Source organism: Muntiacus reevesi, chromosome 12 (assembly GCF_963930625.1).
Source record: "Muntiacus reevesi chromosome 12, mMunRee1.1, whole genome shotgun sequence".
In the NCBI taxonomy this organism is placed as follows: Eukaryota; Metazoa; Chordata; class Mammalia; order Artiodactyla; family Cervidae; genus Muntiacus; species Muntiacus reevesi.
The window spans coordinates 77,479,462-77,492,766 of NC_089260.1; the positions used below are offsets into that span (position 1 = coordinate 77,479,462).

A 13,305-nucleotide genomic window follows, 5' to 3' on the forward strand; every position below is an offset into this window, starting at 1 on the left:
TCACAGAGACAACGGCTCAGCTCACTTATGTGTGTGCAGTCACTGCATTTAAAGTATCCACACCATATGCACAGCAGCCCCACAACAGACTAACCCTTGGACACAGCAGGCAGCTTGGATGCTGCTGTTTGCCATCCTCCTCCTTCTCCACACTGCAAGTTGAGTGTAAGGCGCAGGCCAGGTCACTTTTAGTTAAAGGACCTGGTGGAGAAGCTCCACCTTGTCCAGAGGGATTCAGCTGAGCTGCTTCAGGGACTGGATGGGACTTGGTTTGTTCTCTTGGCAGGAGCTGCATCCTGCTGCAGCGGAGACCACGTGGGAAGAGTGGAGAAGCAGCTCTTTATCCCTGTTACCCGTTCTCTTCCCTCTGAATTAGCCAGTGGAAAACCCTCAGGTGGGGAACACAGGTCCCTGATTACTGCCTAGGGGAAACTGCCATACAGACTTGTGACTTTCCATGAGAGAAGAGTATTTGAATTTCACGTGCTAACCAGCATTACCTGGGCTCCAAGCATTTCCAGCCCAGTCATATGAAGTGGTGTCAGAGCATCCCTTCCATCCTAGGGTCTGAAAAATATTTTCTTTGTGTTTTACTCATTCCGCTCTCCACTGGTAGGTTTGTAGTTCATTTAGAGACCACCGCTGTGTGTGTTGTTAGGTTAGGATATGCTTTTGCTTTTCTCCATTGAGGGAGGCTGTTTTCTCAACACCTCCCACTGAACAACCCGCCCTCTTGCCATTTATGGTGGAGCTACTGTTGCCATGTATTAAGTTCCATTTGAGCAATGTCGGACCTGAGTTCTTTGAGTGCTCTTTGAGTGTCTCGAGTGCTCTTTGTTAATTCCCAGTATTTTAGAGTGTCTTGCTGTCTGTGGAAGAGATTTCATTTTTTTGTTACATTATCTGATTGCTTATTGCCAAAGAAGAGAAATGTTCCTTTTTCTAAGTTTTAAGATAAATGCTTTTGCCTTCTTTAATAGAGAAAAAGTATTTAAGGTGATATATTTATATATTTTTGTCTGAAAAATACTCAGTGGATATTTTATATTTTATACTTTACACTGAGTTCCATAAGTGTGAGAATAAAGTATTTTGCTTTCATTGCTTTACAAATAGTCTGTAATTTTCCAGCTGGTATCACTTTTCATCCAAAGGTTTTGTAGACAGTGTTTCATAAACCCCAACAGTTAGAGTTTTGGGAGTCAACTTTTTATTACATATTTCTAGTCTAATTTTGATAGTTTAAAAGGCATACTTTAAAATATTTGTATTCTTTGTGTTGTCATCTACAAATCTGCACTTGCCATCTAGCTCTACAAGGATTAAACCATTTGTTGCTGCAGCTGCTGGCTTTCAGCACCCCCTGAAATAAGATCAGGGTGGAGAGCAGAAAAGAGGTGCTCTATGGTCTGGGAAAAAATGGCAGAAAGGGCTTTCTTGGTGGCTCGGTGCTAAAGAATTTGCCTGCCAATGCAGGAAACACAGTTTTGATCCCAGATCCAGGAAGAGCCCACATGCCACAGAGCAACCAAGCCTGTGCACCACCGCTGTTGACCCTGTGCCCTGCAGCCTGGTAACTGCAACCATTGAACTCACGTGCCACAACTACTGAAGCCTGAGTGCCCTAGAGCTTGTGCTCCACAAGAAAAGCCACTGCAATGAGAAGCCTGTGCATGGCAACTAGAGAGCAGTCCCTGCTTGCCACAACTAGACAAAGTCTGCATAGCCGCAAAGACCCAGCACAGACAAAAATAAACAAATAAAATTGGTTAAAAAAAGGGCAGAACAGTCTTCAGATAGTTAGATATTTTCAGGAGCCAATTTTTCGAGCCCAATTCTTATATCTCCTCATAGCTAGGAAAGCAGTAAAATCCTTCATGGTGACCAACGCTCCTCATGACTAGCAGAAACCTTCTGCAAAAGATATGTGCTTGACTACATGTACTCCCTCTTCACCAGAGTCACACATCTAATGACCTCCCCCCTAACTCTTTGGAACAGTTTCTTAGAGCTATCTGAAGTGCTGTCTCCCAGGCTATGGTCTTCAGTTCAGTTCAGTTCAATCGCTCAGTCGAGTCTGACTCTTTGTGACCTCATGGACTGCAGCACTCCAGGCCTCCCTGTCCAACACCACCTCCCGGAGTTTACTCAAACTCACGTCCATGGAGTCGGTGATGCCATCCAAACATCTCATCCTCTGTCGTTCCCTTCTCCTCTAAACAAAACTTAACTCAGGGACCTTTCTGGTGCTCCAGTGACTAAGTCTCTGCGCTCCCAATGGGGGCCCAGGTTCCACCCCTGGCCAGGCAACTAGATCCCACATACTGCAACTAAGACCCAGAGCTGCCAAATAAAAATAATTATTAAAAAACAAAACAAAACTTAATTCACAACTCTCACCTGCATGTCTTTTGTCGGCAAGGTCTAACTGTATGGTCAATTTATGTAGATGTTCCATGGACAGTCCCACATCTATGTAACTAATGTGAGTTTTGACACCTAGGCGATCATTTACTGATGGAGGGATTGTTCCTCCTCAAGCAGCATCATGTTTTTATCAACCAAAACCTGTTTTGATTGCAGGCACCTGTGTATCTAAGTCCCTAGTCCTTCCTGCATTTATACTCGCCTGTTGCACCAACCCACTGATCCGCGGGGCTCCCAGAGTTTCCAGCACCTCGCGGAGGCGTGGGGAGGGCTGGTCCCGGGTCTGGAGTGGAGCCGCCGAGTCGCTTCTCCTCCCTCAGCCTAGAGCAGCCACATTGGGCGGGGCTGGGCGGGTCCGCAGACCGGAAGTCGAGGCGGGACTTCCGGAGCACAGCCTGGAGGCCGAGCCGCCTGGGTATCTCTGCGTTGCGCTCTTCCCGGAGCAGCTGTGGGTGGCGGGTGTTCGCGAGGTGGCGTCTTTGCGTTGCTGATCGCGCTACCGATGACTCCGATGCACCGGCGGTGGGTGCTGGCCCCGGGAGGCCTGTTTCGGGTGCGCGTGGGGCCGTGGAAGCGTGGGCGGTTTGCAGCCTCGGAGGGCCACTGACGGGAGGGCGTGTGAGGGCTCCCTGTGGACGCTACGTGACAGAGCCGAGCACTCCCTGCCCTGGAGCCGGGCGGCGGAACCGCTCGACAAGGCAGCCGCAGAGCGACCGGCAGGTGTGCGCGAATAGTGTCTGACGCGTGTGGTTGGGGCGGAGGAAGGGCCTCAGGAATTGGTGCGAATGTTAGAGCTGTCCGGAGCCGGGGGAGAAATGAATGGGGTTGCCGCTTGGCGCCCGGTCCTGTCTGGAGGCCCAGTCGGTGGTGCATTCGCCCTCCGGGTGGAGAAGGGGCTCATGGAACGGGGACAGATTTATTCTCCCCCAGGGGAGTGGGACTGAGGATGGGTCAGGCCCATCTTGTGGCTGTCTGCCGTGGAGTAGTGGCTGGTGATCCTCACAGTTGTGTATTTGCTTAGTAGCACCAGGTTGAGCATTTCGCCAGACGAATCAGCTTCAAAGCTCATTGGTAGAATCCAACTCCTGAGGTTGCTTTTTCCTTGCTGACTGTCCTTATCTCCTGGAGACCCCACTCCTTGCACACGATCCGTGCATCTGAGTCAGCAATGGCTCGCGTGATTAGATTGGGTCCACCAGGTAATCCAGGCCTATAGCCTTAATTTTCTCTGCAAAATCTCTCTTGCTGGGTAGTGTAGGTCCTAGGGATTAGGATGTGGACATGAATGGGGAGGAGCATCCTGTTACCTCTTGGACAGGATCCCACAAATACTAAAGTGAGGAGAACAAGATGTAAAATGACATAGTTTGGTGTAATTTATAATAAAAAGACAAAGAAAAAATACTCATATTTGCTTGTGTAAGCTTAGAGTAATCAGGATGGGCATGTTGGAAACTGGGGATGGGCACTGTGGCAGGCTGGGAGATGTTTCACCTTATGTTCTCTTTAACCTTTTGAATTTTGAGCCATGTGCCTGTGCCCCTGTTCAGAGGCAGTGATAATAACTTCAAGGTTTTAAAATGAACTGAATAAATGCTACAAAGGATGGACTCTTCCCCTGGGAGAGAGAGAGAGTGAAGCTTCCCCCTGCTCTGTTCTGTTGCTTCATGGGTGAGTGCCTTGAGTCAGTGTTCTCCCTACTTGTGCACCGTCTCTCCAAGTGGCCACGCCAGGTGAATCTTCCTGAGATGTTTCATTAATTCTGCCTCCCTGTGGAGAAATGCGGCTGGTGCCTCACTTTCCTCAGGCAGTCAAAGCCTCTTCCAGTCTGTGCACCCCTCCTTCCCCAGGAACTGCCTCTGAGCTGGGTTCGCACCTCTGTCCTGTTTCCTGCCTTCTTCTGCCTTTCCAGCCAGGACCTGGTTTAAATGCCCACCTGCCCCAGGCTCTGCCCCTTCTCTGCTACCTGTGCCCAGCGCACCTGCCCATCTCACTGATGTGTTTGCTGTTATCTGTCTCCCCACTGAAATCCGTGAGGGTGATGGTCACACTGACCACTGTCCTCAGAATACCTTGGCGTATAGTGGGTGTTTTGGAAACACTGAAAGCATGAGTCCAAGAGGAGAAAGTCAGTCCAAGGGTTGGGAGGCAGTGTCTGCCAACATTTCCTGCCTTGTCTTCATTACTGAAGGACAAAGTGGTCAGTGGTACCTGCTTATGGTGCAGTGTGAACCAGGGGCCAAGGGATGTTGCCCCCTCCTAGGTGGGATGCTGGCCAGGGCATGGTCCATTTGCTCAGAGACAGGACAGTCGGGAGGGGGAGAAAATCAGTAACTTGTCCATATAGGGTCCCATCCTGTGCCTGATTGGGCATGCCTCCCTACTTGTAGATACCAGTTAGAGCTGGAGATGAGCCCCAGTCTTTAGAGTCTTCGTGGGGTAAAGGATGTTGGTACCTCAGGACTGGACAAATTAGCCAGGGAATTTGATGTGGATGCAGAAGTGAATCCTGGGACACCAGCATAAAGAGGGAGCTAAGGAGGAGTCTGGGAGGGAGCCAGTCACTGGTGCAGTGGGAGGACAGCCCAGGAGGGTGGGATGGGGACAACCACTGCAGATGCTACTGGGCGACAGAACTCAGACTGGCCAGTAGAGTGGCACTGTGATGACTCCATGCATGTCTGCAGTGAGGCTCGCTTGGCAGCCTGGCCTCTGAAGCTGCTGCTCCCTGTGAAGGTCAGTTGGTCCACTTTCAGGGCATTGTGTCAGGACCAGGGTGGCCCCCAGCAGGGGCCATGAGAGCTGCTGCCTCTTACCATGGCACTCTTGGGCCCTTACAGGTGTGCTCATAGGCCCTGTAGGTCACCTTGCTCTGTGGTCAGCATCTCATTCCTTCCCGCCTGTGGCCCTGGCTTGTGAGTCTGTGTCTCCTTGGCTGGCTGGCCTCCATTGGTTCCAGGATCAGGGAATGTGGTATCAATCATCAGGCCTTTCTGAGGTCTCAGGGTGAGGGGTGGAGGGAGTGACCCCTGCCTGGTGTGCCAGTGAACCCCTGGAGTTACCCCCTCTGCACACTCACCTGTGTCCTTGCTTGTCTCCAGGTCCCAGCCATGCCCAGCCTCAGAGTATGCTCTGAAGAGGCAGCAGTGGAGCTCTCAGTTCCTGGACCATCCCCTTGAACCCCTAGAGCCCAGGCCTGTGTGGAGTGATGCTCCTGCCAAGACCCACCCTGGATCTGCACTTCACGGTTCCCTCTGTTGTGGTGACGCTGAGCTAGGAGCCACCTCCCCTCACCATCAGCAGCCAGGTACTGGGCGTGCATTCCCCACTGATGCACTTGTTCTGGGAAGACTTGGTCTACATTCCCCTGCACTTACCTCTGGAGGTGTCCTGTCAGCATTTGGGGCAGAGAGCCTTGTGGACTTGCGGGGCCAAGGCTGGAGGTCGGAGAGAAAGTTGGTCTGGCACCGGCTGCCCTGGTACCCTGAGCAGGACTCTGGTTTCTTCACCTGAAATAGAGGGTGTGGCATCATGATCACCAGCTGAGCCCTGCCTAACTTCCTCGCCAGACTGGTGGTAGTCAGACTGCCATCAGGTCTCTGCCCTAATCCAGGCCTTGGCTCTGTTCCCTCCTGGCTGCATTCATACTGCCCACCTGCTCCCATCCCTGTTAGATACCAGACAGTCCTTCCTGGAGACATCTCACCAAGTTGCCTCTTCCGTGGCCCTTTCAGCAGGGATCAGGGGTTACTCACTGTTAGCTTTCCTTGCTGGGATCGGATGATGGCTGTTTTACAAGAATACACCTACCAGGGAAGTGTTATACTGAGGACATGTGGGCAGAGTATCCTGGGCAGACTCTGTGGCCAGAGAAGTTTGGGCTAAGTGCAGAGATGGTCATAGATATGTTGGAAGGATGAGATGGGTAGAGGATGTGAGGCATGATGGGGCCAAGAAGTGGCCCTGAGGGAAAAACTTGCTGCTAGATGACCAAGGGTGTGCCAAGCAGAGAATGGCAAGTTAGGTCAAGACCCTTGCTCCAGGGAAAACACAGGTTGATGGTAGCTCATGTTTTACAAACCACTATAGGGCAAAATGGTGGAGTAGGCAGCTCCAGACACCCAGTTCTTCACATAAACTATTAAAACAAAAAACAAGTAGAAGCTATCAGGACCAACATAGTCAGAAGTCTAGAAAACAGGTTTACAGCAACCAAACAAATGCTGAATCAAGAAAAGGGCAACTTAAAAAGGAAAGCTTCACAGATACTTCCTGGTTCAGCAGCATATTGAAAGTGAGCATCCTGTGTTCCCAGTGTGGGACTTGGTGCTTGCTTCCAGAGGGAGCAGAGCAGAACTTATTCAGAAATCACTTTGTTCTTCCCTGTGTGGGGTTGGAAAAAGAATTGAATCAAAGTGTTTGTCTCTGTGTTGCCTAACTCAGAATTACTTGGTGGAAATTGCTGGGCTCAAAACATAGAAACATGAACTGAACTCCCTCAGGCACTTGGGACGTCACTTAATAGTACAGTCAACCTCCTAAAGCCCAGAAGGGAAGGGCGGAGAAATGAGGGCATTCTAAAGCACCCTTGTATGTCAGGGAGTTTAGAAAGCCATGTATAGACCCAGGATAGAAGGTATACTCAGAAAAGACTTATGAAGATTGTAGTGTCACCTCCAGCTGATCTCTGTGATCTGTGGAAGCAGGAGCCATGCAGAGTAATAATTAGTGCTGAAGTAGTGTCCCAGCAGAGCACAGTAAATATTGTCAAATGTCCAGTTTTTGACAAAAAAATCATGAAGAATACAAATAAACCGAAAATACAGCTGGCCCACTCAAGGGAAAAAAATTAATTGACAGAAGTATCCCTGAAAAAGCACAGATACTTAAACAGCTTATAAATAAGCTGTCTTAAATGTGCTCGAAGATCTGAAAGAAACCATGGACTAAAATCTATGTATGAATGAACTGAAAAAGTCAGTAGAGATAGTTGTAAATATACAATTCACATTTTATTTGTTATAGAAAGAAACAGAGTGGAAGTCCTAGAGCTGGGACTTCCTGGTGTCCAGTGGTTAAGGCTCTGCTTCTCACCGCATGGAGCACAAGTTCGATCCCTGGCCGGGGAACTAAGATCTCACATACCTCATGGTGCAGTCAAAATAAAGAAGTCGTGGAGGGGGAACTGAAGTAACTGAAATGAAGAGTTTTCTGGAGGATTTCAATAGCAGGTTTGAGCAGGTTATAGAACTGCTGAACTTGAAGTTATCCAGTCTGAGTAGCAGAAAGAAAAAAGGTTGAAGAAAAGTGAACAGAGCCGAACAGACTCGTGGTGAAAGGCTGTGGCTGAGCCCTGAAAGACGCTGGGATTCTTGGCCTCTGGAGGAGAGGAATTCAATCCACGGTCAGTGACAAGGCTTGACTGCTCAGAGCTTTTGTGTAATAAAGTTTTATTAAAGTATAAAAGAGATAGAGAAGGCTTCTAACATAGACATCAGAAGGGGCCAGAAAAAGTGCTTCCTTGCTAGTTTTCAGCAAGAAGTTATATACCTATTAGCAAGTTGCTAAAAGAAAATGTCTCAAAACTCAGAGAGTGGCACCAGGCCCCTCACCCACATCATGCGTTTTGAGATAACATTGGGACAAGGTGAGTCATCCTGGGCCATAAAACAATTGACATGAATCTTGAAGAAAGGCAGATTTCCAAGCAAATACATAGTCTCATTAACATAGCTTAAGAGAACATTTCTGTGAGTAAAACATACTGGTTTATTGAGCCATTATCAGTTCTGATAGGTGGAACCGACTTGAAGAAAGGTAGAGTCTAGGGTAAATACATAGTTCATTAACATAGCTTAAGAAAAACATTTCCATAAGAAAAACTCATTGGTTAGCTCAAGGTTTGAGAAAAGTTAAGTTCAGGTTGAACCAGGTGTCCTCACGGCAACACAGAATTTTATAAGAAACTTCCTTTTAATTTTGTATAGAGAAGGGAAAAAAATCTGACAATTGTAGTTTGTTTCCTCCTGCTGCTTAAGAGAGAGGGAAACAACGTCAGACACTTGCAGCCTATTTCCTCTGTTGGGGGTCCCTAGCCTGCCTGCCTGTTACCCTCTCAGTGGGATATCATCAAGGAAACCAGCACACACATGGGAGTCCAAGAAAGAGGCGAGAGAGACAGAAAGGGATGGAAAACATGTTAAATTTGATGAAAGATGCAAAAAAGCTTTGAACCTACATGTCCAGAAAGCTCAGTAAGCTCCCAGTAGAACAGATTCAAAGAGATCCACACTAGGACTCATTATAATCAAATTGTTGGAAGATTGAATCTTGAAATCAGCAAGAGAGAAGCAAACCATCTTGTATAAGGGATCCTCAATAAGATGAACAGCTAGCTTCTCATCAGCCCTTGGAGGTTGGAAGGCAGTGGGATGACATATTTAAACTGCTTAGAGAATGAAACTGCCATCTAAGAATTCTACATCTGGCAAAATTATCTTTCAGAGTAAAGGCAAAGTTAAGGTATTCTTGGATAAACAAAAGCTTAGGGTGTTTATCACCAACAGACGTGCCCTGTAAGAAGTGTCAGAGGAAGTGTTACAGGCTAAGAGGAAAGGGTATTAGGCAAGAGCTCAAAGCTATACAGAGAACCAAGGATTTCTGATAGAATTAATCACATAGGTAAGGATAAGAGCTAGTATTGTTGTATTGGTTTATAACCTCACTTTTTATCTCCTATATGATTTAAAAGACAAATGTGTGAAATGATCATAAACCTATACTACTAAACAAAGAACATATAAGGGTACATTTGTGACTGCAACAACATAAAGGTAGCAACATATCTGTATAGGAACGGAGTTTCTGTATGATACTGTGGCTACTTTGGTTAACAGTTCAAACTTGGAGACTTTATTCTGAGGATTCAACATACAGCATGGTGACTATAGTTAATAATGTATAGTGTACTTGGCAACTGCCGGGAGAGTCAATCTTGAAAGTTCTCACAACACACACACACACACACACACACACACACACGCACACACACACGGTGGTTACTGTGCAAGGTGATGGATATGTCAGTTAACCTTATGGTGTTCATCATTTGCATATATATGTGTATCAACTCATCCCATTGTGCACTTTAAACTTAATATGATGGACTTTCCTGGTGGTCCAGAAGTTAAGAATCTACCTGCCAATTCAGGGTACACAGGTTCAATCCCTGCTCCAGGAGGATCCCACATGCCGCAATGCAGCTAAGCCTATGTACCACAGCTACTGTGTCAGTGCTCCAGAACCCGTGAGCTGTAACTACTGAGGCCCATGTGCCCCTAGAGCCCATACTTTGCAATAAGAGAACCCACCGCAATGAGAAGCCTGTGCACTGCAACTAGAGAGTAGTGCACCCCCCACCCCTGCAACTAAAGAAAGATGATGCAAAACAGTGAAGACCCAGCACAGCCAGAAATAAATAAATTTCTTTATTAAAAAAAAAAAGATAACAACTTACATGATGTTATATGGCAATTTATTTCGATAAAGATGGGGCAAGGGACCAAAAAAGCTGAAGGGGGAGGACCAAATTAGATTGTTTTAGGATGTTAGAATATTAATTATAATCGCCATGGTACAACTAAGAAAGTATCTTTAAAATATACACAAAAGGAATAAAGAAGAAAATCAAATGATATGCTACAAAAAATAAACTGAACACAAAGGAAGATAGTAATAGATCAAATGAGGAACACAAAGGTCAAAGACACTGAAAAGATTCAACAAACAAAGCGGTAGAAATCAGTCCTTTGTCAGTAGTTAAATGTTAATGGTTTAAACTCTTGTCAACAGGCAGATATGTCAACAGGCAGATACGGGCAGAATGGATTTAAAAAAGTATGACCCAACTATGTACTGTCTACAGGAGGCTTACTTCAGGAGGCTTTCAAAGGAAAAAATAAGCTTAAAGTGAAAGGTAAAAAAGATATATTCCATGCAAATAGTAAGAAAAGAGACCTGGGGTTACTATACTAATATCAGACAAAGTAAACTATGTCAAATGATTGTTACAAGAGAAAAGAAGGATGTTGTATATTGATAAAGGAGTTAATTAATCAGGAAGATTGTTGTTCAGTCTCTTAGTCATGTCTGACTTTTTGTGACCCCATGTATTGTAGCCTACCAGGTTTCCCTGTCCTTCATTATCTCCCAGAGTTTGCTCAAACTGCTGTCTACTGAGTTGATGCCTTCCAGCCATCTAATCTCTTGTCCCCTTCTCCTCATGCCCTCAGTCTTTCCCAGCATCAGGGTCTTTTCCAGTGAGTCGACTCTTCACATCACGTGGCCAAGGTATTGGAGCTTCAGCTTCAGCATCAGTCCTTCCAGTGAATATTCAGGGTTGATTTCCCTTAGGATGGATTGGTTTGTTCTCCGTGCTGTCCAGGAGACTCTGAAGAGTCTTCTCCACCACCACAGTTTGATGTATGTTGATAAACAAGTCAGTTAATCAAGAAGATAGAGCAGTGATAAACACTAAAAAGAACCCCCCCCCCAAAAAAAATAAAAAGAACCCAAAACATATGAAGCAGGCATAGATTTGAGGGAAGAAAGAGATGCTTCTACAGTAGCAGTTGGAGACTTTAATACCTCACTTCCAAAAGTCAAGAAAAACATCTAAACGGAAGTTTAGAAATGAAACAGGGAAATTGAGCAGTACTATAATTAATAGACCTAAGAGACAGATATACCCTCTGCTTAAGGGAGCAGATACACAGTCTTCTTAAGTGCATATGGAACATTCTTCAATGTAGACCATATATTAGACTACAAAATCAGTCTCAATCAGTGTTGAAATAATATAAAGTATAATCTCCAAGCAGTAACTGCAGGAAAATTGGAAAATGAACAAATATATTGAAGTAAAACCACACACTCTTAACCAGTTGGTAGAAGAAGAAACCACAAGGGAAATTAGAACATACCTACAGACAAATGAAAACAAAGCCACAAACTCCCAGAACTCACAGGATGCAGCGAAGCCCAGAGAGGAAATTTACAGCAGTGAATGCCTACATTAGGAGGAGGATAGATGGGTCTTATAGCAGGACATAACTTCACATCCTAGGGGTCTGTGAGAAGAGTAAACTAAACCCAGAGCTGATGGAAGGAAATAACATTGGAGCAGAAATAGAGACTGGAAAAGCAATAAGAGAATCAATGTAATTTAAAAGTTTTTTTGAAATGATCAACAAATGACAAAAACAATACACTGAAAATCAAGTGAAAATGGGATGGGGACATTATTACCAACTATACAAAAGTAAAAATGAGTAAAAAAACAGTTGCACACCAACAAATTAGATAACTTGCATTAAAGAGCTAAATTTCTCTTTTGAGACAAATTACCAAGAGTGACTTAAGAATAGGTAGAAAGTAAGAACAGACTTATAACAATTAAAGGTTGAATCTATAACTTTTAAAACTAACAAACCAAGGCCAAATGGCATCACAAGACATTTAAAGAAGGATTTATGCTAAGTTTTCTCAAGCTTGCAAACTATACAAGAGGAAGGATAATCAAAGACACCACAGGTGAAGAAAATTATACATTAAGACATTTTGTGACTGTATATACAAAACCCTCAAGAAAATGCTAGCAAACTGAATCCAGCAGTGTTAATAAAAGTGTTATATCCCATGACCAAGTGGGATGTATCCTAGGAGCACAAGAGTGGTTCAACATAAGAACCAATCAGTGTCATTTACCACATTAATTGAATGAAGGGGAAAAGCTATAATCATCTCAATTGATGCAAAAAAAAAAATGTATTTGACAAAACCAAATTCATTTTCACAATGAAAACACTGAGAACTCCATTCAAGGCAACTTCCTCAACATTATAAAGGGCACTCATGAAAAACCCACAGCTAACATCATGTACATTAGTTGCCAGGGTCCAGCCTCAGCAGGATCCAGGGGGTACCCTTAGGATGAAAGGTGTCGGCGAGAGAAGACACGTGAAACCAGCCTTGATAGGGCCAAGTATGCGAGGGAGAGAGAGAAAGAGAGAGAGAGAGAGAGAGAGAGAGAGTGACCAGACTGGGGGTGCAGCAGAGTCTGGCAGAGTCTGGCAATCCTTTATTTTTTACCATAGCTTTTATACCCTAAGTTAGTACATTTCTAGGGGAAGATAGTTTAACATTACATCAGCTTGTCCTTCACGAAACCAGGGTGTTTTCTGCATACTTCTTTGTTTATGAGGGTCTTGTACATTATCTTCTGGCCTTGGGGCCTATTAACATTTTATGCAGGTCCGGTGAATGTAAACCTATTTTCTGTTTCTATGGTGACCTTAACTGAAAGGTAGCAGTCTCATAGGGCAACAGTACAGAGTAGAAGTATAACCTTGTTAACACAAAAATTAATCCTTCTGCAAAAGTTGTCAGTTGTGTTTATCTGAGAAGTATACCCCACACAGACTCTTCGGCTTCAGTGAGGCAGCCTCTGCCTAGCACTCCTGGCTGACAATTAACAACCATCTCATTGTTAACACACTAGGGCTAAGCTCTTATTTTTCTATATCTATAACTATATTAACAATAGTTTCTATAACACAACCTTAGCACATTAAAAGCAAAAACACAGCAAGCAAATGTTAACCCAATAGCTACTTTTAGAAAAATTTTTCTTGTGTTTTCTAATAGGACTTCCTCACCCCCTGAAGGGCTCTATGTCTGTTAGGGCCTTAATATGATCAGGTTCTTTGTGTTATTTTATGATTAGGGTATTATAAGCAATCATGCATATTAGTACCAAGGGCATAAAAGCATTTGCCAAACAAACTAAAATACCAGTAAAGGAGTTTAAATTAAAACACT

At 45.0% G+C, this 13,305-nt stretch overlaps 1 protein-coding gene across 14 annotated transcripts in view; it reads left to right on the forward strand.

The window, feature by feature from the left end:
* Positions 1-2,824: 2,824 nt before the first annotated feature.
* Positions 2,825-13,305, forward strand: part of ZNF250 (zinc finger protein 250) — a 38,359-nt gene continuing 27,878 nt past the window's right edge. The window contains exons 1-4 of one of the 14 annotated variants that reach the window (XM_065903079.1): positions 2,825-2,949; positions 3,978-4,160; positions 5,529-5,734; positions 10,279-10,402. Coding sequence is in view for 1 of the 14 variants with exons in the window: in XM_065903086.1 (XP_065759158.1) it covers positions 2,930-2,949; positions 5,529-5,734 (226 nt within the window). In the remaining 13 variants the exon portion in view is untranslated. Of the gene's footprint in view, positions 4,161-4,689; positions 5,164-5,528; positions 5,735-7,452; positions 7,832-10,278; positions 10,403-13,305 lie in introns of those variants that run through there. The other 13 variants (XM_065903083.1, XM_065903074.1, XM_065903076.1 and 10 more) reach the window with 13 other exon arrangements.